Here is a 26,257-nt window from a genome sequence, read left to right as displayed (position 1 = left end):
TTCTTTCTATACTTACCTTCTACTCACTCTCCAAGTATTCTTTTTGGTGCTTTTGTTTTCCCTGAAACAGCTGCCTGGAATTTAACTCCTCCCACCCCTCCCCTTCCTTACCTGGAAAACATCATCATTATTATTATTATTATTTAAGCTTCCCTTGAAATATACCCCCCTGACTCCTCCAGGCAGTGTTAGCCCTACATTTTGTCTTCTACCCAAGGACCTCTTATTCTACTCTACCACTGGCTCATTCTGTGTATATTTGAGAGCCTACTATGTGCTGGGCATACACGGGGTGGTACAGATAGAGCAACAAATAAGATAAGCATAGCCCCTTACCGGGTTATTGTTTTTGTACATTCTTCTTCTCCCACTAAATTGTAAGCTTCTCAATAGGGGTGATTATCTTATCTTTGTACATCTGCTGCTAACAAAGGCCAGATATATGGGAGGTGTTTCATAAATGTATTAGCCCACTTTTTAATATGTTGTGGCTGACATGTTGCCTGACAGGGCATTACAAAGTAATAATTAGGATATATCTGTTTCTATTTATGTATCTATTTCCAAAGTTGAGTCTTACCAATCCTAAAAATATTCCTCCCTTGACTTCTGCTAGCCTTGTAAGGCTATTCCTGTGATAAACGCTGGAATGCACAGGCAGGACCTCCTTTGAGAATGAAGGACTTAGGACCCCAGCTGTTTGAAGTGGGAATGCTGATGGCAGATGGCCCTCAGCTGTCCTGTCATGCGCCTTTCTCAGGCAGCCCACGATGAATGACTGATTTACGTGGGAGTATAAAGACTCAGCCTTCTCATCCCAACCACGGACAGCTCTGAAGGTTGGCTGAGCCTTTGTCCTATGTCACAGCCCAACTTCTCCTTCTGTGCAGATTTGCTTCCTTCCCTTCCCTTACTGGTGATCTCAAGATCACTTCCTAATAAACCCGCTGCCTCCATCTGAGTGGGCTTCCCTTCTTAATTCTTCCTGTAACCCAAAATCAGTGTTTCTGAAAAAGTGATCTGCACTCACTCTACTTCCTGAACACTCTTTTTCCACTCTTTGTGATTCACCCTGGAAATTACTTTCTTGTTAGCTAAGTGATATCGTCATTGGCCATCTATGGTCAGAACCCACAAACTCTTCAGCTCTTGCCACATTCGAAATGTTGTACCACTCCTTTTCCAGCTCTTTCTTTCTTTGGATTCCATCATGCTCTGTTTGCTGGGTAGTTCTCTGTTTTGTTTTGTTTAAAGATTTATTTGAGAGAGAGAGAGAAGAAAAGAGCATGTGCAGGAGAGGCAGAGGGAGAAGGAGAGAGAACCTCAAGCAGGCTCTGCACAGAGCCTGACACAGGGCTGGATCTCACAACCCTGAGATCACGACCTGAGCCAAAACCAAGAGTCAAACGCTTAACTGACTGCGCCAGCCAGGCACCCCTAGTTCTCCTATTTGGACTGCTCTTCCTCGACTTTCTTCAATTGCTATTTTTCTTCTCCTTCCTCCTACTCCTTAAATGTAGGCATTCCTTAGGTTCAGTCCTTAGTCCTCTAATTCTACCTAATCTCAGCAACTTCAATGTAATAGTACCAGGACCCACCCAGCATTAGAGACATTTGTGGGACAGGTTGGAATAATGGAAAGAACAACCTCTTAAGAGTAAAGTAGACCTAGGTTCCAGGTCTAACCAGCTGGGAAACCATGGGTATGTTATTAAATCTTTGTGTTTCATTTCTTTATCTGAACTGGGTATGATACCAACCTCATAAGGATGCTCCCTCCATGTTTTTGTTCCCCAAATGTACCAATGTTCTTTCTTGCCTCCCCATCTTTTCACATGCTGTGCTTCTGTTGGAACATTCTTGGTTTATGCATCCTTCACCTGGCTAACTCCTACTCACCACTGAGGTCTTACTTTAAATGCTTCTTCTTCCAAAATCCTTCCATGAGCCCAGTGTCTGAGTGAGGCCTGTCTTCTATGTAGTCCTATGATGGACTATGCTGTATTCTTCCCTTTTCCATAGCACTACCCCACTGCATTGTTTTCACTGTTTGTATTTCTCCTTGAGAGCCCGGACTTTGTCATGTTCACTGGTGTATCCTCAGGGAGGACTCCAAGACTATGGTCACATCACTTCATAGCCATGGCACCATTTCACCTTCTTGACAGTGATTCCCAAAGGCCGTTATTCCCTGCACCCTCCTTTCCCGAGCTACAACTGCTTCTTGGACTTTCTCCCTGGTTGTCCAGCTAGAAAGTCAACATTTCTAACTATCCTCCTTTCTATTCAAACCAGGTTGTTCTTACAATTTCCCTACATTCCCAGTATTTGAGACCTAAAAATTGAAAGTCATCATGGATTCCTCATCCTCCCTCACATCTAATAATGCCAGTTACTGTTGCCTACCTGCACAAGGTCAATTGTCCCCTTCTATTTCAGCTGCTACCTTTTTGCTTGGGCCTCCACAGCGCTGACCTCAACAGCCTCAATTTCCCCCAATCAACCTGACCATTTCTCATTCCCGTGGTCGTGGGATTGAGCCCCGCATCGGGCTCCCTGCTCAGCGGGAAGCCTGCTTCTCCCCTCCCCCACTCCCCCAGCTCGTGTTCCCTCTCTCGCTGTCTCTCTCTCTCTCTCTCTCTGTCAAATAAATTAAAAAAAAATCTTTAAAAAAAAAAGAAACTTCCTATGGTCTGCAGAGTAAAGAAGGAAAGGGGAGGTCATATTAACTGAGTGCTACTTCAGGCCATGTGGAGGATGTTTTATACACATACCACATTTAAATACAGAATAGACTTCATCTGACAATCAAAGTTCCTCACACCATGGTTCCAGCCTTCTTTCCACCTCATCTTCCACTTCTCCACCATGCAAACCCTTCATTCCAATTGAATTTCATATTCTTTCTTTCCCAAACACTTTGCCTGACCCTACGCTCTGGCTCCTTCTGTTACCTCCACTCACAGTTCTAGTATATCCACTTTTCAAGTCCTAACTCAAGTGCTACCTGCTCCTTAAAGCCTTTCCTGATTCTCACAGGATGTGACTTCTACTGCTTCTGAATCTTTATGGGGTTTTTTTTTTTTTTTTGGCTCATATTTTTCCTTCTTTAATTATTTGAGTTTATTCTCTAATTTCTGTCACTAGATTATGAGTGTCATATAGCTATACATACTTTATTTTATATCATTCACTGCACCTAGCGATATACTTAGCACATCCTTAGCACTCAGTAAACATTTCTTATATTGAACTTTAGCTTGGATTTGACTTTACGTATATGTACCCTGTAACAGTGCTTTTCAAACTGGGTTTCAATCCATCTTATTGAATGATGAAATCAATTTAGTGGGTCACAATCAGAATTTTTAAAAAATGAAATAGGAAACATCAAAAACTGTCACAAGTACTAAGGTAAGGTATTGCTTCGTTAAACTTTAATAACGTGTGTGTAGTTTCTTACCATAGCAGTCAAAAAGGGTGGAAAAACACCACTGGTAATACATATGCATTATTTCAGTCAGCTGATTACAAGCTCCTTGATGGGAGGAAGCAGATCTGGCAAACCCTAATCTTACAATCAGTGAGAGCCAACCCCCTACTCTGAGTCCCATTTATACCAGGAAGCTGCCCTAGGAAGTAAAACAGGGACTCAAGGCAAACAGCAAGGTCCTGTCTTTAAGTGAGCTTCTCTTGTATTAGGAGAGACAAAAAAATAAATTTATGAAGAACCCTACAAATAAATTTATGAAGAACCCTACAAAAAAAATCTTTCTTAAAGATTTTATTTATTTATTTGAGAGAGAGAGAGCACATGAGAAGGGGGAGGGTCAGAGGGAGAAGCAGACTCCCTGCTGAGCAGGGAGCCCGATGTGGGACTCGATCCAGTGACTCTAGGATCATGACCTGAGTGGAAGGCAGTCGCTTAACCAACTGAGCCACCCAGGTCCCCAAACCCTACAACTACTTAAGCAGATGAAGAGTTATAGAATAGGCCTGGGATTTAGAGCCAGAAGACATACATTAGAGTTCTTGCTCCGCTGTTTATTAGCTGTGTGATGCTGAATGAACTGCTTGATTTCTCCAAGCTTCAGTTTGACCAACTAAAAGAATAACATATATCCCACCTCACATAATTGTGTTAAAATGAAGTTCTAGGGGCACCTGAGTGGTCAGTCGGTTAGGTGTCTGCCTTTGGCTCTGGTCACGATCTCCAGGTCATGGGATCAAGCTCTACGTTAGGCTCCCTGCTCAGCGGGGAGCCTCCTTCTCCCTCCGCCCTGCCCCTCCCCCGCATCGTGCATGTGGCACGCGCTCTCTCTCAAATAAATAAATAAGACCTTTTTTATTTTAATTTTTTAAAGATTTTATTTATCTACCCGATAGAGTGAGAGTACAAGCAGGGGGAGCAGGCAGCCGGAGAGGGAGAAGCAGACTCCCCGCCAAGCAGGGAGCCCGATGTGGGGCTTGATCCCAGGACCCTGAGATCATGACCTGAGCCGAAGGCAGACGCTTAACCGACTGAGCCACCCAGGCGCCCCAAATAAAATCTTTTTTAAAACTTAAGTTTTATATACACACACGAGATTATTTTGTGAGGTATAAAAATGTTCAAAAATTTTAGGTAAAAACCTGCTGCATGTGTTATTCAGTAAACAAGTGAAAATTGATGTGGTACAAATTACAGAGTTAAATGTGCACTAGGAAAAAAAAATAAATGTGCACTAGGCATGATTTTTGTCTTGTTTTTTGATTGTGAGTGACAGCCAGAAACCCATTCAGACCGGTTGTGCTCAAAGGGAACTGAATCACTCACATACGTGGGAAATCCAATGGCACATCTAGCTTTGAGCAGGGCTGGATCTGAGGACTCAAATATTGCCAAGCAACTGTCCACCTGTCTCTTTCTAACTCTCTCCCACTCTGGGCTCCGAATCAGTCCTAGCATGATTGCATTCTCAAGCAGGTTCTCCTTGTACGGTGGAACAATAGTCACCATCTGCTCTGGACTGATGTCATCCTCACAGCTTGTAGGTTAGAGTATGTCTTTCCCTACTATTCCGGCAGAAGTGTCAGGGAGGGCTCTGTCTGATACCTAGCATGGGTAGGTATCATGAGCTGAAAACAGTGCCCAGGGGGGCCTGGGACACAAGCTGACCCTTAGAGCTAGGGGGTGTGGTCAGCTCTACCTGAGTCACCCAGACTGAAAAAGAGATTGATGGGGAGACTTCTGTAGCAGTGGGGTCAGAGATTCAGAATGACAGAGATTCAGAATGACCAAGTTTCTAAAGCTGAATAGAATTAGTTTCGAAAGACTTTATGGTTTCTTCTGTTTAACTTCACCATACAACAGAAATTGGACCTGGGGGAAGCTCAGTAAATGGTGCTAGTGGGGATAATGAGCCATGTACCACAGTGAATACCAAGACTGGTGGTAGAGGTCCTGGGTGACCCTACCAACGCTGGGTGGGGAGAACCTCCCTCTAGTTTTCTTACCTCTGTCCTTTTGCTCTAATTGCTGTGGACGTGCCAGGCAGCACAAAGTGGCTCCTGAGGGTGGTTCCTGCTGATGCTGGGTAAAGGTCCCTTATCCAAAGTCAAGGACTAACACAAAGGAAAAATTCCTCTGATCTCAGTCTTTAGCAAGGGTTATGGTTATGTCCCCTGGAAGAAGAAAAGCTTGGGGTGGGGTGTGTATGTGGAGGGTGGAAGGGAGTGGGAGAAGTCAGAAAGCAAAAGACCCGCCCTCCCTAATTGATTGGTGACAGTTTCCCTGAACTTGGAACCCCTATAGCTAATCCCTACTTGGCACTGCTCTTCATCCAGCCATGTCCTTATCCTTGAATTGACCTGAGTTCTGGCATGTTTGATGTTAATTCTTTACTGTCCCCAGTAGCTAGACTGGTCTACCTTTTTTTTTTTTTTTTTTGTCAGATGGATATGTCCTTTGCTTATCTGTTTATATTAATTTTTATAAAGTATGAATTCTTAGACCATGTTCATGAATTCTAAATTTAGTTCAGTGTCTACCTTAATTGCCCATTACAAGCAGGCACTGATAAAGGCTTTTTGATTATGATTATGACTGTAAATTACACTAGAAATCAAAGGCTACCTGTTGTAATTTTGGACTGCTGCTTGTCTGGAAATGCTAACCTCCTCTCTTGTAAGTCTTTTCTTGCAAACTAGTTTCCACTGGACTCAGCTGAAACCTTTCAGTTTGACGGCCGGGAGCCCTGGGTTCTAATCTCAGATTCACCAACTTCCATGTGACTCTTAACATGCCTTAGTTTCACAGTCTTCTGGTGCAAGACAGAAGAAGCTCACAGGACTTGCAGGTAGGGACGAGAAATAAAATAAACTAGAGGGGGGACACCTGGATGGCTCAGTTGGTTAAGCATCTGCCTTCAGCTCAGATCATGATCCCAAGATCCTGGGATTGAGTCCCTGATCAGTGGGGAGTCTGCTTATCCCTCTCCCCCTGCTTCTGTTCTCTTTCTCAAACAAACAAATAAAATAAAAAAGAAAGTAGAGAGCGCCTGGGTGGCTCAGATGGTTAAGCATCTGCCTTCGGCTCAGGTCATGATCCCAGGGTCCTGGGATCGAGTCCCGCATCGGGCTCCCTGCTCCTTGGGAGCCTGCTTCTCCCTCTGCCTCTCTCTCTCTCTCTGTCTCTCATGAATAAATAAATAAAATCTTTAAAAAAAAAAAAGAAAATAGATGGGGTAGATGTGGAAGGGCTTCAAAAGTAGGACACAAAGACGAACCATCCTTGTATATCATCTTCTGCAGAGATTCCTCTCGATGCCTCCCTTTACCTCATTTTTGCCACTTGCTTCTTCTTTACAGGCCTTCAAACAGCTATTTTTCTTAGCCTGGAGATAATTTATGTTCCCATTCTGTTATTTCTAAGAGAAAGACTTAGCGGGAGGAGGAGATAAGATGCCTAGGGTGAGAAGATAGCAGGAGAGGAAGAATGAAGGGGAGTAAGTCAGAGGGGGAGACGAACCAGGAGAGATGATGGACTCTGAAAAACAAACTGAGGGTTCTAGAGGGGAGGGGCTGGGCAGATGGGTTAGCCTGGTGATGGGTATTGAGGAGGGCACATTCTGCATGGAGCACTGGGTGTTATGAACAAACAATGAATCATGGAACAGTACACCAAAACAAATTATGTAATATATGGTGATTAACATAACAATAAAAAATTTAAAAAAAAAAGATGCCTAGGGTGCCAGAGACAATTACTGAAATGAGACGTGGTAGAGTCAGATGATGAGCCCCACATGTTTCAAAGACAGAAAAGGAACAGGCAAAAGTAAACTCCAGGTGAATTAAAGATGAAAATTGTAAAACAAAACCTTCAAAATTATCTGAAAAAATATAGAATATTTTTATGATCTTAAGATAGAATTTAAAAGATCAAATTATGGGGACCCCTGGGTGGCTCAGTCAGTTGAGTGTCTGCCTTCAGCTCAGGTCGTGATCCCAGGGTCCTGGGATCAAGTTCCGTATCGGGCTCCCTGCTCAGTGGGGAGCCTGCTTCTCCCTTGCCTGCTCTGCCTGCTGCTCCCCCTGCTTCTGCTCATTCTCTCTGACAAATAAATAAATAAAAATCTTTCAAAAACAAAAGATCAAATTATGAAAAAGCAGAAGTTATGATAGCCAATTTTGATGAAACTGACTATAACAAATATTAAAAACTCATACACAAAAGACATCTTTTTTTTTTAAAGATTTTATTTATTTGAGAGAGAGAGAATGAGAGACAGAGAGCACAAGAGGGAAGAGGGTCAGAGGGAGAAGCAGACTCCCCACTGAGCAGGGAGCCCGATGTGGGACTCGATCCCAGGACTCCAGGATCATGACCTGAGTCGAAGGGAGTTGCTTAACCATCTGAGCCACCCAGGCGCCCAGACATCTTTTTTTTTTTAAAGTAGGCTTCACACCCAACGTGGGGCTTGAACTCACCACCCTGAAATGAAGAGTCACGTGCTCCACCAACTGAGCCAACCAGGGGCCCCTCAAAAGGTATCTTACATAAGGTTAAAATACAAATGACAGATGGGGAGACAGGGAGAAGGTATCTGCAACACACATGCATATCAGAAAAGGATTGGTTATCTAGCATCTGGAAAAGATTCCTATAAAGTAATAATAACAAAGGAAAGATAAACAACCCAGTGGAAAAATGGACAAAAGGTATAAATAGATAATTTTCAGAAGGCATTCAAATAACCAATAACCATCTAAAAATCTATTCCACCTCTCCAGTACCCAGGAAAATGCAAAGTAAACTGACAATGAGATTCATTTCACATCTATTGGATTAGCAATAATTTAAAAGTCTGACCATTTAAGTGTTGGTGAGAAACTAGGACTTGCGTATTCTATAAAATTGACACAACCACTTTGGAGAGCAGCTTGGCAATATTTACTCAAGTCTAAAATGTACGTGTCCTTTGATGCAGAAAGTCTGTTGCCTGAGAGCAGTGTTTTCAATCCAAGGGTGGGTCATGAAATCAATTTAGTGAGTCATGTCCAGCAGTTTATAAAAATGGAATAGAATAGGAAATAGAGTGCATATAACCTAAGTAGATATTACTTCACTAAACTTTTATTTCATATATGAAATGAGCCTTGAAAGAAAATGTATTTTGTACTATGAGTTATGGTTTAAAAAAAAACACTCTGAAAACACTGCTTAAAAGAAACTTCATACATAAGAACAAGGAAATTTGTTCAATGATGTTCCCTACAAGACAGTGTTTGTAATGATGAAACATTGAAAACAACATAAATGTTTTTAGTAACAAATAGAATAACAAACTGGAGTGTATTCATGTGATGGAATACCACACAGCAGCTAAAATTAATGAATTTGGTCTACATGGATGAATTTTGAAAACAAATTTGAGGGAAATAAAAATAAATGCCACAGGAAGGGGCGCCTGGGTGGCTCAGTCAGTTAAGCGTCTGCCTTTGGCTCAGGTCATGATGCCAGAGTCCTGGGATCGAGCCCCGGCATCGGGCCCCCTGCTCAGTGGGGAGCCTGCTTCTCCCTCTCCCACTCCCCCTGCTTGTGTTCCCTCTCTCGCTGTGTCTCTCTCTGTCAAATAAATAAATAAATAAAATGAAAAAAAATAAATGCCACATGAAACCAATTATAGTTGACCTCCGAATAACACAGGGGTTAGACCTACACAGACAAAAAGTCATGTATAACTTTTTTTTAAAGATTTATTTATCTTTAGAGAGAGAGTGTGTGCATGTGCATGAGGAGGGGAGGAGCAGAGGGACAGGGAGAGAAATCTCAAGCAGACTTCCCACTTTGTTTTTTATCTCTAAAAGAAAAATAGAAAAAATATATCTATCTTTTTTAAGTAGGCTCCATACCCAACATGGAACTTGAACTCATAACCCTGAAATCAAGAATCAGATGCTTCACCCACTGAGCCACCCCAGGAACTCCAAAAATCCGTGTATAACTTTTGACTCCCCCCAAACTTAACTAATAGCCTACTAGTGATCAGAAGCCTTACCAAAAACATAATCAATGAATACATATTTTGTATGTTCTATGTGTTATAGTCTGTATTCTTACAATAAAGTAAGCTAGAGAAAAGAAAATGTTATTTAGAAAATCATAAAGAGGGCCCCTGGGTGGCTTAAGTGGTTAAGCGACTGACTTCGGCTCAGGTCATGATCCTGGAGTCCTGGGATCGAGTCCCGCATCGGGCTCCCTGCTCAGCAGGGAGTCTGCTTCTCCCTCTGACCCTCCCCCCTCTCATGCTCTCTCTCTCTATCTCATTCTCTCTCTCAAATAAATAAATAAAATCTTAAAAAAAAGAAAATCATAAAGAAGAGAAAATACATTTACAGTACTGTACTGCATTTATTGAAAAAAGCGGACCTGTGCAGTTCAAACCCATATTGTTCAAGGTCAACTGTGCATGAATTTTTAAAACATTAGGGGCACCTGGATGGCTCAGTTGGTTGAGCATCTGCCTTCGGCTCAGGTCATGATCTCTGGGTCCTGGGAGTCTGCTTCTTTCTCTCTCTCTCTCCCCCTCTGCCCCTCCCCCCGCTCGTTCTCTCTCTCTCTCACATAAAATCTTTTTTTTTGTTAAGATTTTATTTATTTATTCATGAAAGACAGAGAGAGAGAGAGAGAGAGAGAGAGAGAGGCAGAGGGAGAAGCAGGCTCCCAAGGAGCAGGGAGCCCGATGCGGGACTCGATCCCAGGACCCTGGGATCATGACCTGAGCTGAAGGCAGACGCTTAACCATCTGAGCCACCCAGGCGCCCTCTCTCACATAAAATCTTAAAAAAAATTTTTTTTAAGGTCCATATACTATTTGTGCAGATATATATGTATGTTCAAAGATATATATACATATTACAATATATATTCAATATATAATTATATAATATATTCATATGTTCATACATATGTTATATTCAATATGTAATTATATATTATAATATATATATATTCAAAGTATTAAAAGTGGACTGATATAAAGAAGATGCTCAGGAAGGGAATGAAATGGGACTTTAGGTGGTAGATACGTAAATGAATGTTACAGTATTCTGTGTTCTCTTCCTTTTAAAAGATTAAAAAAAAAAATTGTTTTCGTAATCTCCACCCAATGTGGGGCTTGAACTCATGACCCCAAAATCAAACGGTTCATGTTCTTTGAGCCAGCTAGGCGCCCCAACAACATTTTTATTTTATTTACTTTTATTTTGGGGGGATGCCTGCCTGGTTCAGTCAGTGGAGTGCACAATTCTTGATCTCAGGATCATGAGTTCAAGCCCCGTGTTGGGTGTGGAGCCTACTAAAATATATATATATGTATATATTTTAAATTTTAATTTTTAAAGTAATCTCTACACCCTATGTGGGGCTAGAACTCACGAACCTGAGATCAAGGGTCACACGCTCTACCAACTGAGCCAGCCACATGGCCCCCAACAACATTTTTTTTAAGATTTGTTATTTATTTATTTGACAGAGAGAGAGTGAGAAAACACAAGCAAGGGAGCAGCAGAGGGAAGGGAGAAGCGGGCTTCCTGCAGGGCTGGATCCCAGGACCCTGGGATCCGACTGAGCCACCCAGGCCCCCCCCCCCCCCGCCACAACAACATTTTTAATACATAAGAAAAAAATGCAATTGAGTTTTCATCTCACTCAGAATTCTGAGAGGGTATCATAAAATTGTATTAAGCACTGGTTATTAAAACTCTTTCATCCTGGGATTTTTTTTTTTTTTTTTAATTTTAGTGCCTTGGGAAGAATAACCTGCCAAAGGCAGCCTGTCAAACTCAATGAATTAGTATCTAAAGTTGGCAAATCACTGCGGTTAGTTTTCTCCTAGCAAAAGGGATTTCCTGGGCTCCATGGGTGGCTCAGTTGTTAAGCGTCTGCCTTCGGCTCAGGTCCTGATCTCAAGGTCCTGGGATCTAGCCCCACCACGGGCTCCCTGCTCAGTCCTGCGGGAAGCCAGCTTCTTCCTCTCCCGCTCGCTCCCCCTGCTTGTGTTCCCTTTCTTGCTGTGTTTCTCTCTCTGTCAAATAAATAAATAAAATCTTAAAAAAAAAAGAGAGAGATTTCTTTCCCTGAAGTTTCAGTCTTTCTTATCTTTGGACATGCTGCTCCTTCTTACAAAGCCCTTACTTCCAGTACTTGACTGCCAGGCAATCTCCAATTTATATTCCATGATCTAGTTCAAACCTGATTTCTCTTCATCTGGATGCCCCCCCACCACCAGAATTTATCAATTACTACTCCTTTTAACTCTCACTGTGCTTTGGACATTTTCTCTGTTACAGCACCTATCATGTTATAGCACAATAATTTTTTAATGGACTCTTCTCTACTAAACCTCTGAACTTTTTGCGGGAAAGGCCTGCCTCTTATTTGCCTTTATTTTCCTAGAATCTAGCAGATGGCTGTAGAGTGGACCCCCAAATGTTTGTAAAATGAACACCAAATTCTGATGACTAACTAAATGACATGGGTTTTCGGGGGGCACCTGGGTGGCTCAGTCGTTAAGTGTCTGCCTTCGGCTCAGGTCATGATCCCAGAGTCCTGGGATCGAGCCCCGCATCGAGCTCCCTGCTCAGCAGGAAGCCTGCTTCTCCCTCTCCCGCTCCCCCTGCTTGTGTTCCCTCTCTCGCTGTGTCTCTCTCTGTCAAATAAATAAATAAAATCTTTAAATGACATGGGTTTTGGGAGCTCAAATCTGATTCCCATTTTCACACTGCAAATCTGGAGTACGTAAATGTTGGTCACCATTTTGGGACATTCTCGTGGTTCCTCATATCTCTTGTCCAGATTCTTTTTTTTTTTTTAAGATTTTATTTATTTATTTGACAGAGAGAGAGACAGCGAGAGAGGGAACACAAGCAGGGTGAGTGGGAGAAGGAGAAGGAGGCTTCCCGCGGAGCAGGGAGCCCGATATGGGGCTTGATCCCAGGACCCCGGGTTCCTGATCTGAGCAGAAGGCAGACGCCCAACAACTGAGCCACCCAGGCACCCCTCTTGTCCAGATTCTTATAATAACCTTTTTGGTATCCTTAACTTCCAGTATCTTCCTATTCTGATCCATCCTGGACACCACTCCAGACTAATTTTTATAAAATATCATCTTCATCTTGTCATTCCTTTGGGCAAAATATAGTAGGACTCTCTAATCCTTTCCAATCAAATCCAAATCTCTAGTCTTCACGCAGGAGGCCCCCAGAAATGCAGCCTCACTTTAGTATTCCAAACATATCTCTTGATCATTTTATAACGTGAACTATACTAGGGCTGGAATCTTTACCTGTCTGACCTCTGACTTATTCTGAGAAATAAGAACAATGGCTGGCCTGGGGGAGATGCTCAATAATTGTGAGGTTAATGAATAGATGAACTATTCCTAGTATATAATCATTTGTTTCAGCTAGTTTTCTTCTTGTTCTCTATATACACCAAGCTCCTATCAGCCCATCTCGTCTGCTAATACCTAATAAACAACACTTAATAGAATGTATTGCAAATTTTAACACATGTGCCCAAATACAAGGCAGTGCCTTGTTGGGCGCCTGGTGGCTTGTCGGTTAAGTGTCTGCCTTAAGTGATCCCAGAGTCCTGGGATCAAGTCCTGCATCGGGCTTCCCGCTCAGCGGGGAGCCTGCTTCTCTCTCTGCCTCTGCCTCTCTCTCTCTCTGTCTCTCATGAATAAAAAAAAAAAAAAAAAAAAAAAAGCAGTGCCTTGTTCTCCCAAAGAGAACTAAAAAAATGGTTTTCGGTTGACTTCATATATATGAATATTAAAATGTCTACTTTAAGTAGTTACTAATTTAGTGAAAATATGTCTAATATTATTCAGCAACACATATTTAAAATCACATGTGAAATATTTATTTAGAGAGAATGCTTTTTCACTCAAACTTTCTAACAATTCAAATTACCAGTGCCTTTGTCATCATTCAAGCCACTTTTATCATCAACTAGCTCAATTTAGAGATCACACCATCTTCACATATATCCAAATTGTTTGAGGAGTTTTTTTTAATTCATACCATGCACACATATTCCTGAAATACACAGTATAACCTCTTTCTGTTGCTTTTCTAAAAGGCTTACTCACAACAAGATCTAACACTTGAAACTGTAAAGTCCCAATCCAAGAATAATTCCTTAAATCTATGTTAAATTTTTTTTGCCTCCTCTTTGTTTTTAAATGATTCCATCCAGTGATCTCTATAAGCTTGTGGAACTAGCATGAACTGGGGTGCCTGGGTGGCTCTGTCGGTTGGGCATTTGCCTTCGGCTCAGGTCATGATCCCAGAGTCCTGGAATCGAGTTCCAAGTTCCGAGTCCCTGCTCAGCAAGGAGCCTGCTTCTCCCTCTGCCCCCCTCCCACTCATTCTCTCAATCACTCTCTCTCTCTCTCTCTCTCTCTCAAATAAATAAATAAATAAAATCTTAAAAGAAAAAAAAGAACTAGTATCAACTTAGGTTATTTCAGGATGCATCTTCCCCAAACCCTTTGACTCAAAACAAAATATATAAAACAGACATTATGGACTATAATGAGAGACTTTGTAAGAACAGAAATTACAAGGCAACTTCTTTTCTGAAAAATTATTTGGAGAGGAAAAATAAACCTTATATTCAGGTATATAAGACATTTGTTCATTTCACAAATACTTAACGAGCACTTCTTGTGTGCCAGGCACTGTGCTAGGGACTAGAGATACAGTGACATTAGAATCCCATGGGAAAGACCATCATTAAATGTATAATGCCACAGCTAATTAATTATGATCATTTTAAGTACTATTAAAGATAAATATACCTAGCTACAAGACAGAGGAGTAATAAAGGAACCTAAGTCTGTGGGATTAAAAAATAGTTTCTCCAACAGTGCTATTTATATACAGTGCAGCAGCAATTCATGTACCCAGTCTATCTGGGTTCAAATACTGACTCAAATCTTGAGGTTACTTAACCTCACTTTCCTCATTTATAAAGTGGAGCTAACAATAGTACCTACCTCATGAAGTTACACTGAAGATTAAATGACTTAATACACATAAAGCATTAAGAACAATGTTGGCACATGGTACTTGCTTAATAAATGCCAGCTATTATTGCCATTTCAGCTGGAACCTGAAAGACAAGCTGGGAGGAAGGGAAGAAACTCCAAGCAGGGGTGCTCAGGTGGGTTGGTCAGTCAGTTAAGTGTCTGACTTCGGCTCAGCTCATGATCCCAGAGTCATAGGATTGAGCCCCACATGAAAACTCCCTGCTCAGCATGGAGTCTGCTTGAGATTCTCTCCCTCTGCCCACCCCCCACTCGAGCTCACGTGCTCTCGCTCTCTCAAGTAAATAAATAAAATCTTCAAAGAAAGATAGAACTTTAAGCAAAGAGCTACATGTGCAAAAGCCCAGAGCATAAAGTTGCTTGGCCTACAGTAGAACTGAAAGGCCAGTGTTTCTTTTTTTTTTTTTAAAGATTTTATTTATTTATCTGACAGACAGACAGACAGCGAGAGAGGGAACACAAGCAGGGGGAGTAGGAGAGGGAGAAGCAGGCTTCCTGCCAAGCAGGGAGCCCAATGCGGGGCTCCATCCCAGGACCCTGGGATCACGACCTGAGCCGAAGGCAGATGCTTAACGACTGAGCCATCCAGGTGCCCCTAAGGCCAGTGTCTCTAAGCACAGAAGGCTAAGGCGGAAAGGATACCATGAGATATGAGATGAGGCTGAGAAGATGGGCTGAGGTCAATAATGCAAAGCCTTGTAGGTCAGGTTAAGGAGTCTGAACTTTATCCTAAGAGTAAGGAAACCCGAAGGGTTTTATAAAGGGGAGTGACAAGCTTAGATTTGCAATTTTCAAAGCTTTCTCTGGCTATGGAATGGAAAACTGGTTGGAAAGAGGCCTTTGACCTCTATTTTATAGATGACAGGGAAACCAGTAAGGAATTGATTCAGTCCTCTAGATCAGAGGCGGGTGGTGGCACAGAAGAGGGAAGGAAACTAGATGACTACAGAAATAGAAGGCAGAACCAGCAAGACTTACTGGGTGTATGTTGCAGTGAGGGGGCATGGAGGGAGAGGCACTAAACAATAAACATGTATTTGAGGAAGGAAGGAGGGAAGGAAGGAATTCTTGTGTTCCTGCCATATTGTTTTACTGCATGAAATGCCTTCCCTCTATTTCATCTTTCCAGGCACAATACCTTCCCATTTCCTCCACAAAACTGTCTCTGATTGATCTTGTCCCCTTCTTTCCAGGAGTGTTCTAGAATTTTAGAGCTGAACATTCTTGAGATACATAATGATTGAGAGAACTTAGACACTGCCTGAAGACAGAGATCATGTTTTAGTCAACTTTATTTTTTCTTTTAAGATTTTATTTATTTGACAGAGAGAGACACAGTGGGAGAGGGAACACGAGCAGAGGCAGAGGCAGAGGGAGAAGCAGGCTTCCCGCTGAGCAGGGAGCCCGATGCGGGGCTTGATCCCAAGACCCTGGGATCATGACCTGAGCCGAAGGCAGATGCTTAACAACTGAGCCACCCAGGAGCCCCTTTAGTCAACTTTCTATCCCGCCCACCTCATCTCCCCAGCACTTGTAGAGATTCTCATTACAGAACACTTTCTCTGACTTCATGAGTGGTATAGTCATAAACAGCCTATGCTAATATAAAGCTCCTTGACCCATTAAGCATTATATGGAGGTTTCACAACCATTTTCTTCTCGGATCTTCACAGAATCCTTATAAAGTAAGTACTATTACAGAGAAAATAAACTCAGAGCTAAAGTGACATGTCCAAGGTCACACACACTAAAGGAAACAGCAGTGCTAAGATTTGAACCTAGATCCTGTTTCCAAATGGGATGCTTTTTACAACTCTCCATGGAGGGTAAATATTCATATGCACTTGAGACATTAAACTCTCAGAGGCAGCTAAGTGCCACTTCTAAGAATCCTTCCCAGTTTCAGTAATTAATTAATTTATTCAAGAATATTAATTGAGCACCTAGGGGTGCCTGGATGGCTCGGTTGGTTAAGACTCCCACTCTTGATCTCAGCTCAGGCCTTGAGCTCAGGGGTGGTTAAGTTCAAGCCCTGCGTTGGGCTCCACACTGGGGTGGAGCCTACTTTAAAAAAAAATAAAGAATATTTATTGAGCACCTACTACATAGGAATGGCACCTAGTATTAGGGGTAAGGTACAGCAGTGAACAAGGCAAGAAGGTGCTTGCCCTGTCTAGTTCAGGGAGGGGGTCAAACAAGGAAACAAATATATAAACAGCGTTAAAGGCTAGGTACTATAAAGAAAATACACGAGGTGCTGGGGGAAAATGTGTATCCTTAAAATGGGCATTACTTTGAATAGGGTGGTCAGAGAAACTCTCAGAAAAGTGACATTTGAAACCGACCGTGGTCTTCAGGAGGCGCTTAACGAAAGGCATTTCCCCACAAACCTAGTTTGGAAGCCGGCGTCTAAAGCCAAAAGGTACTTAGTGTGCACAGTGGCCGCTCCCAGGCCTCCAACCCTGGCCACCTCACTGGCCTTGGGATAGTTCCCGGCCTACCCCGGCCGCCACCACTAGAGGGCGCCGCGGGTCTCCCCAGCGCCCAGGAGGGGCCGCGGCCCTAGGCACTGCCACACTGACACCTGGCACCCACCGCGTCACGGCCCCGAAGCCCGGGGTACGGATGGAGGGCAAGGGCGGCGCTAGGAAGCCCTAGGGAATCGCGAAGGATCAGCAGGCCCTCAGTGAGAGGACATCCCCAAGATCACAAATCCAACCACTGCCATACGTCCTCACTGCTTCGGGGACAGCCAGCTTCCGGCGCCTTTAAATCAGGAAATACTGGCTGCGTCCAATCCTGGTCCTCCTTTCGCCACTTAGTCTTAGCGCCGGTTCTTCGCCAGGGGAGCGCCAGGCCGGCCGTCTATGGACACCAATCAGCACTCAGGAAAGGCGCATTCGCTCTGGAAAGAACGTGACGTACAGTAGACTTTGCCCTAAAGGCGACCTCCTCTTTTCTCCCCCTCCCTCGCTTTGAAGATGGCGCTCTCCAGGGTGTGCTGGGCTCGGGCTGCTCTGTGGGGTTCGGCGGTCACCCCTGGACCTCATGTCACCCGGAAGCTGCAACTTGTTCGCTGTGGCCTGGCCTGGGGGGCCCCTCGGTGAGGGACCTGGGAGAAAGGAAAGCGTTTCTGACGTACAGGCCTTTCCAGCGGCTCAACCTTGTTTGCATGCTGTCTCTTAATTCTCAGCGTCCCACGCCCTGGCCCCGGGGTCTTTATTCTTCTGCTCAGAACTCGCACCCCGATCGCCACTAGTGATATGGCTTCCTGACCCTCACAACTCTCAGTGCCCCATATTTTCCGTATTCCCCACGTGTCCTGAACTCATCTTTCAGCCTCCCTCTTTGGGCTTAGGTTTTACTGCTACTTATCTGTATCCCATCTCTTTGGCCTTAACATGCTGTTCAAAGGGTCCCTCAGGCTTTGCTCTCCCTGCAGACTCACACCACACCCGACATTCCTCCCTGCCTGATCTCTCATCTGCCCGATGTTTTTCTCGGTCTGATTGCTTATCTGTCCTTGAGCCCGAGATCTTCCTTGGATTTCAGAAGATTCAGGTCTTAGCATACATTCTCCGAGACTGGTGTTTTACATTAGTGTAAAAGGGGCTCGAGGACTGATTCCCAGACAGTCTCTTTGATCTTCCTTGTAGGTCTTCAAAGCTTCACCTTTCACCAAAGGCAGATGTGAAGAGCTTGATCTCTTACGTGGTGGCCAAGACAAAAGTGATTAATGGGAAATACCATCGTTTCTTGGGTCGTCATTTCCCCCGCTTCTATGTCCTGTACACAGTCTTCCTGAAAGGTAAAACCAAAACAGAAATCCCTTGAATCCTTTCGTGGGCAATGTCAAAGAGTTTAGAATAAGTAAGATTACTTGCATGTTCTGCTATGTGGTGTGAGCTGGGGTGTTTTCTGTTTCATAAATGCTTGAGGATTAAATTAGTTCTAAGTTAGCACTTCTGGAGAATGTGTCTAGAAAAGTATCATGACAATTTCTGACAACATCCAGGGGGAATATAGGTATTTTTGCATTTTTCTTAACCACATATAGCTGACTATTGTAGAAATTCTTTGACATGCACAAGGCCAGGCATCTATCTATATGGCTTCACAGACCTGTCCTGTGATTTATCAGTTGACTTGGCCCATAAGAAAATGTGGTCTAATGCTTGTCACAAATCTGTCCTAGATAGCATATCGTGGAAACAACACTACATATACTTATTTTCTGAATGTTTTCATTCAGATCAGAGCTGTGCTAGTTACTAGAAGATGATATAATGACAGGTGTCCACTCTGGTGCCAGACTGCCTGAGTTCGTATCCCAGCTTGTCACTGGCTGTGTGACTGGACTAATTACTTAACCTCTCTGTCCCTTGGTTTGTCTCATCTGTAAAATATGGAAAATAATAGGACCTACCGATTGATCACATGGTTGTGAAAATTAAATACATCAATACATGTAAAGTACTTACGGCCTGATCATAGTATGTGCTCAATAAACGTATCTATAATTATTATTGTACTCTATACTTTTGTTATAACAGCATTTACAATAAACTGCCATGTTAGCTGTGAATATTATCATGATTATTACTAGCTTCATGGACTTGCAAAATCTAAAGTAGAAATAGAATGGCTACTTTGTCTGCTACCACGTTTATAACTGGGATTAAATGAGAAAAGAGTCTGGAAAAGTATTTTGGTTGGTTTGTTTTTAAGCTTTTTTTTTAAGATTTTTATTTATTTATTTTTGAGAGAGAGAGAGCACAAGCAGGGGGAGGGGCAAGCAGAGGGAGAAGCAGGCTCCCCACTGAGCAGGGAGCTCGACGCTGGGCTGGATCCCAGCACCCTGGGATCATGATCTGAGCCAAAGGCAGAATGCTTACCCGACTGAGCCACCCCGGCGCCCTGTTTTTAAACTTTTAATTATGGAAAATTTTAAATATACACAAAAATAGAATAATATGATGAATTTTCATGTACTCAACCTTACTTTAGCAGTTATAAACTCCTGGCCACCAATCTCCTTTCATTTATACACTTGCCTTGTTCTATATTATTTTGAAGCCTACCTAGATATTATATAATTTCATTCATAAATATGAAGGCATTTTTAAAAAAGTAAAGCCTTAGGTAAAATGTAAGAATTACCATCAGATGAACAACAAAAAAAAATGCAATAATAGAAATATGTTGAATTACAGTGTTTCTGAAAGTGTTCTAGAAAGGAGATAAGTTAATATCTGGTTGGGGACTACATAAGGTTAATTGAGCAAGATTTCCTGAGGTTAGGGAGTTTTTGAATTTTTATTTTAAAAAGGGAGTGAGTAGTGAACCAGAAGAAGGAGAGCATCCCATAGTAGATCACAGAAGGCCAACTTGGCTGGAATAGAGGTGATGTGCTGGGGGGATAAAGAATGAGAAGAGAGATACAGGTTGGCCTCACAGGAGTTTCAAGGGTCCTAGTTTAGAGCTCTGATTTAGAGTAGTGTCGGGGAGGGACAAATATGTGCGTTGTGGGTAAACATGGAGTTGGAAGCTGTGGTAAGATTCAAACTGGGTTAACGTCACACTCTGTCCTCTACTTTAATGAGGCAGGATTGCAGATGATATGGGCTGATGCCAAAAAGGCTAGAAGAATAAAGACAAATATGTGGAAGCACAATATAAAGTTTCATCAACTTCCATACCGGGAGATGGAGCATTTGAGACAGGTATGGGCCAGGGGCAGAGATCAGAAGTCCATGGTGAGGTAACTCAAGTTAACCAAGATCTCAAGCTTTTTTCTTTCCTATCTTGTTCACCCGTGATCAACCTTTTCCCGTCCGCTGTGAGATCAAAGCATTGAACTAAATGAGAGCATCAGGTTATTTGTCAGAATTGGGTTTATTCAGAGTTGTAGCCCTCTGTAACAGAGCTCTGTAGAGATTCTGGCTTTACTTTTTGAATAAAAGTTGTGTATACTGAAATCCAGTTCATTTCTGAATATATAAAAATCTGCAAGGATCCAAAAGGCAGCAGGAAAGTAGCATTTGGTGGTGACTTGATGGATAGTTTTGAAGCTGAGAGTGAGAACCTAGGACCCATTTGGCGTATCAAGAAGAATTTGTTGAGGGATTTGGTAGAGTGTCAGGTCCCTTACTAGACATTATTTGGGATACAAAAATGAACAAATCAGGGTTTCTGTCCTCAAGGAACTTACCAACTAGAAGTAGATAGAAATAACCTTGATCCTTCTCTGGGCTGCAATAGAAGTTTACTGCACAGTGTGGGGGAGGGATTGTTCATCGTATTAAGAACTTTGGGTTAAAACCGCGTCTGTCTTTATTTCTGCTTAGTTCCGTCGAGACGTCACCAAGTGTCTTTTCCTAGGTATTATTTCCATTCCACCCTTTGCCAACTACCTGGTCTTCCTGCTAATGTGAGTACAGATTTCTATCTTCCCAGCATATTGAAGAAACGTAGATTTTTTTTTTTTAAGATTTTTTATTTATTTATTTGACAGAGAGACAGCAAGAGAGGGAACACAAGCAGAAGGACTGGGAGAGGGAGAAGCAGGCTCTCCGCTGAGCAGGGAGCCCGATGTGGGGCTCGATCCCAGGACCCTGGGATCATGACCTGAGCCAAAGGCAGACACCTAACAACTGAGGCACCCAGGCGCCCCGAAATATAGATGTTTTTTAAATTAAAAATTATTTAAAGAACTTTCCATTTCAGAAGTAGGCAGAGATTATCACACTTCCTGTTCCAATCTTCTAATTAGCCACTCAGTAACACTTGGATTCCTGGGTCAGCTGTAGGTGTAGGTAGCTTAGACTTTTCATGTCTCTGAGCTGCCCCTGTGTGATGTGAAATAATATTATGACCTTTTCCATCATCCCTAGAGGCAGCAGCCCACTCCCTGAGAAGCATAGCAATTTGGGAGAATCTTTTGTTTTCAGGAGAGAAATGCATTTCATATTCTGATAACATAAATTTTTATTATTTTATTTTGTATCCAAAGATGACAGTTATTTTATTTTATTTTATGTATGTATGTATTTTAAAGATTTTATTTACTTGAGAGAGAGAGCAAGAGAGTATGAGCTGGGGGAGAGGCAGATGGAGAGGGTGAGGCAGACTCCCTGCTGAGCAGGGAGCCTGACATGGAACTCCATCCCAGGACCCTGAGATCATGACCTGAACCAAAGGCAGACGCTTAACCAACTGAGCCACCAGGCACCCCAATTTTATTTTATTTTTTTAATTAATTTATTTATTTTGAGAGAGAGACAGCAAGAATGGGTGAGCATGGCGTGGAGGGGTAGAGGGAGAGAATCTCAAGCAGACTCCCTGCTGAGCATGGAGCCCAGCAGGGGAATCGATCCCATGACTCTAGGATCATGACCTGAGCCGAAATCAAGAATCGGACCCTTAACTGACTGACCCACCCAGGTGCCCCCAAAGATGACACTTTTAAACTGTGATCTTGCTTGTTATTTTAGTTATCTGTTGCTGTATAACAAACAGTCTTGAAGCTTAGTAGCTTTTCATGGTTTTGTGGGTCAGGAAATCGGGCGGGGTTCAGGTGGGTGACTGATTTTTCTCTTCCATATGGTGTTGACAGAAGTCCCTCAGGCGTATTTAGCTGATGAAGAGACTAATCTGGTTGGTGTAAGGTCACTCTTAAGTCTGGTGCCTTAGTGGGGATGGCTGGAAGGCTGGAGCTCTGAGTTAGAGTACCTACAGGTGACCTCTTTAATAGGGTGGCCTCAGAGTAATGGGACTTCTTACATGGCAGCTCAGGGCTCCAGGGGTGAGTGTTTCAGCAAATAAGAATCTGCTTGGCCTTTTATAACCTAGCCTCAGAGGTCACAAAGACTCACTGTGCTCTCTTTTATTGGTTGAATCAGTCACCCAGATTTAAAAAGTAAGGGGACATAGACCTTACTTCTCAATAAGAGGAATGTCAGAGAGTTTGCGGCCATGCTTTTAAACCACCACACATGTAGAAAAATGAATTAAAAAACACATTTGCCCTGAACATTTTATATATACATACGGACTGTGCCACAGTGTGAGGTTGTCAGCATCACATACAATGAGCAGCTCTGTCTGCCACTCTCTCCAACTCTGTCCAAAATATGTTCTTCAAATGCTTTAATTCAAATGAAGTCATTTTATCTAATCACTACACGCAAGGCTGTCCCACTGCTGCTTCCTTTCACAGAACCTCAATAATGTTGCCTGAAATTGTGCCTCAGTGTATCTTTAAACCTTGGTCTGAGACTCATTTACAGAAAAGAACAGTGAGGTAGGGAAGTCATGTCTCCATCTCTTCTTCCTAGTGTTCATGTCCGCCAAATGCTTTCTTGGGTCACTTTGAAAGATGCTGGTTTCAGCAAGTGACATTGTGATTCCTTTTCCTTTCAGGTACCTGTTTCCTAGGCAGCTACTGATCCAACATTTCTGGACCCCAAAGCAACAAATTGATTTCTTAGATATCTATCATGCTCTCCGGAAGCAGTCCCACCCAGAAATCCTTTGTTATTTAGAAAAGGTTATCCCTCTCGTTTCTGATGCAGGACTCCGGTGGCATATGACAGAGCTGTGCACCAAGGTATTCCTCCAGCTAACCCTTCCTGCAAACTCCGACTCTTGTGAGATCCTGTTTGCACTAAAACTAGGGAAAAGGGCCAGGCAGGACCTTCCTAACCTCTACCAATCTCTCACCTCTCCCAAGATACAGCGTGGTACCCACCCAGCAACACATGATATCCTGGCTCTGAGAGAGTGTTTCTCTAACCATCCTCTGGGCATGAAGCAACTCCATGCTTTGCAGATGGTGAGCACTCTGTGGCTTTCTGTGTCCCGCAGCCTCACCTTGCCTCAGGTCTTGCATGTTGTAATAACTATGTTGACTTTCTCCTCCTGTGTTGATGTGTTACAGAAAGCCTTGAGCCGAGCCATGCTTCTCACGCCTTACCTGCCTTCTTTCTTGTTGAGACACCGTTTAAGGACTCATACCACTGTAATTCACCAACTGGACAAAGCTTTGGCAAAGCTGGGGATTGGCCAGCTGTCTCCTCAGGAGGTGAAATCGGTAAGAACTTACTGCGATATCAACCCTCAGTCCTTGGTGGCTTTTGAGCTCACGGGGCTGGGAGCTTACAGAGAGCTCCCTGTTTTGCTTGTTAGAACAAAGCCCAAACTCTATTCTTTCACCTCGTTTCTGTGTCTTATTTCTCAGTGAACTTAACTCATGGAAAAGGAATTGCCCATAGTAATTTTGGTTTATGTTTCTTTTCTTTTGGCCCTTCAAAAACCGAGGACACTATTCTTTAGACCTACTGTTTTTGATTATATAGGCCTCATGGCTTGTCTGTCGTAGTTCAGATTGCTATAGAGAAAGGTTTCTTGTGGGTATGGAGTTATAACTTACTTAAAGGAGATTTTGAATTATTTGTGGGCTTACAGTTCCTGGGGATATTTGCTATGTGATTATTGAGGACTGTTCCTCTTCTGAGTGATACAGGCTTGTTACCTTCGTGGCCTGAATTCTACCCATATTGCTGAAGAGAGGTGTCGAACTTGGCTAGGAGAGTGGCTACAGATTTCCTGCAGCCTGAAAGGTAAGACACATCCCTGTGGTTATGCCACTAAAATCCAAAGTATTTTTCTGTTTGATTCTAAGATTATTTTGGAGTTGATTATTGAGTACCATGAGACCCCTATTTAATATATATATCTAATTGAAAGGGCATAAACTCATTTGCCTACAGGGGCTAAGCAGGTAATGAAGTGGAACTCTGCAAGACAAGAGGGAGTAGTGAGGATTGTGGGAGGCCAAAACAGCATGCATGCCAGTCTGAAGCAGTTTCTCAGCCCCAGCACTATTGATGCTAATGTCCTGTGCATTTGAGAGGATCTCTAGCAGTATCCCTGGTCTCTACCCACTAGATGCCAGCAGCATCGTCCATGCCAGTTCTGACAACCAAAAATGTCTCCAAACATTGCCGGATGTCCAGTGGGGCAGAGGAGAACAGAATTATCCCAGTTGAGAATCGCTAGGCTAAAGGCATTCAAATTCGGAACAAAAACACTCAATTGGCTAAATAAAAAGACCCGAGGGTGGGTATTAGGCCTGTGGGTCTCTTGTTGGAACCTTTGGCTAGGCCTTGATGTTTTCTAAGCCTGTGAATATCAGGGTAGGCCTACTAGTCTCCTTGGAGCCAAGAAATGTTTCCAGAGCACCAGCTTCTACCAGAAGAATCCCAGGGGTGATTAGTATCATTACCATCTCTGAATTTTCTACCGCCACCCCTTAAAAGTCAAGAAACGAGGATGAGTGGAAAGGAGTATCTGGTGGAAGGAAAGGAAAGCATCCATGCAGGGGCTGGAACGAAGCAGGGGCCCTTGAGAACAGTAACCTCTTGACGTCACACCTCTGCACTTGGCTTCCCGCCTCTAGTATCAAAGCCCCGTCGACCAAGGCAGTTAGCAGGCTAACTGTTGTTCCCTGGCCAGGCCATTAACGCTGCTGGTGTTTACAGAAGCTGAGCTGTCCCTCTTGCTACACAACGTGGTCCTGCTTTCCGTCAACTACACCGGGACAAGGCGCTGAGTGAACGCGGGGCGGATGGCATTGTCCTGCGGCCACAGAGTGCGGCAGCGTGGCACCTACCCGCACCGGTCAGCCGGGGCTCTGCGTGCGCTGGTAGGTGCGCCCGAGGCAGGGGACAGGTGCTACGGGCTTCCCAGCGCAGCCGCCATGCTGCAGCTGGGACTGAAACAAGCCCTCTTAGCAGAGGTGGCCCGTGTGAGCCGGCGACCCGGCTTCCTCAGAACCAGCCGGGGCGGCCGGCGGCCTCTGTACTGGGCCTCCATTGTGATGGTTCCAGCTCAGAGCCTAGGAAGTGAGCTTGTGCCACAGGTGGAAAGCCTCATCTGGCCCAGGGCTCACCCGCTGCCGTAGTCTTTAGAGCTGCGTTTTTGTCACAGTGTCCGGCTGGTGAGGGCAACGGCACTGTTGAAATTGGAGCATTTACATCTATGCGCGTACGTCGATGCTGCCCTCGATCCTTTTTGTGATGACCAAAAACAGGTCTGTTTTTTGGGGTGGTTTTTTTTTTTTTTTTGGTCCCCTCACTGGGTTAACCACTCCCTTTCCTTTCCAAATCCTTGACCATCTTTTTTTTAAGCAAATAGTTATTCATATATGGGAACTTTCTAATGCAAAAGATAAAAGGAAACACAAGTGCTTCTTGCCCCTTCCCGTGTTTATGGCCTTCACCCCCCCCATCTTAATTTCTGCGCTGTGGTGCAGCCCCTAAGGAGCCTCAACTCTGCTTACCTCCACTGTGCTGCAGCAGTCCAGCTGTAACAGGACAGTGGCCACCTTCTCTGGGCCATGGATTAAACTTCTAAGGTACTAATCCTTGCCCCGCCTGGGAGACCAGAGAGGCCTGCAGTGTGAGTAAGTCGGGTTTAGCTTTTGTCTGTGTACATCATTGACCTGTAGTAACTTACTGTAAATGCATGAAGCACTGTTTTAAAGCCAAGTAAAGACTGCCTGAAACCAGTTGCTGGAAATGACTTATGCATACTCTAATTATTTTGCTAAAGCTCCTTTGACAAGACTGACAAATCTAACTAACGGGGGAGGTAGG

The 26,257-nt window shown here is 43.4% G+C and overlaps 1 protein-coding gene across 3 annotated transcripts; it reads left to right on the top strand.

Moving 5' to 3' along the window:
- The first annotated feature begins 17,214 nt into the window (after positions 1–17,214).
- Positions 17,215–26,193, top strand: LETMD1 (LETM1 domain containing 1). Of its 3 annotated transcripts, XM_027592643.2 has the most exons (9): positions 17,219–17,703; positions 18,257–18,408; positions 20,208–20,323; positions 20,948–21,030; positions 23,022–23,208; positions 23,332–23,433; positions 23,539–23,691; positions 24,124–24,220; positions 25,142–26,187. In XM_027592643.2, exons 1-9 carry the CDS (start codon positions 17,582–17,584, stop codon positions 25,210–25,212), a joined length of 1,083 nt encoding a protein of 360 aa, XP_027448444.1. In that variant the 5' UTR covers positions 17,219–17,581; the 3' UTR covers positions 25,213–26,187. The 3 variants fall into 3 exon arrangements, with proteins under 3 accessions (XP_027448445.1, XP_027448443.1, XP_027448444.1); XM_027592642.2 differs by lacking the exon at positions 25,142–26,187 and having other exon boundaries at positions 17,217–17,703; positions 24,124–25,135; XM_027592644.2 differs by lacking the exons at positions 20,208–20,323; positions 23,022–23,208 and having other exon boundaries at positions 17,215–17,703; positions 25,142–26,193.
- Positions 26,194–26,257: the final 64 nt, after the last annotated feature.

This window comes from Zalophus californianus, chromosome 9 (assembly GCF_009762305.2).
Source record: "Zalophus californianus isolate mZalCal1 chromosome 9, mZalCal1.pri.v2, whole genome shotgun sequence".
Classification (NCBI taxonomy): Eukaryota; Metazoa; Chordata; class Mammalia; order Carnivora; family Otariidae; genus Zalophus; species Zalophus californianus.
Note: the sequence above shows the minus strand (reverse complement) of the source record. Positions and strands in the feature narration are given on the sequence as shown.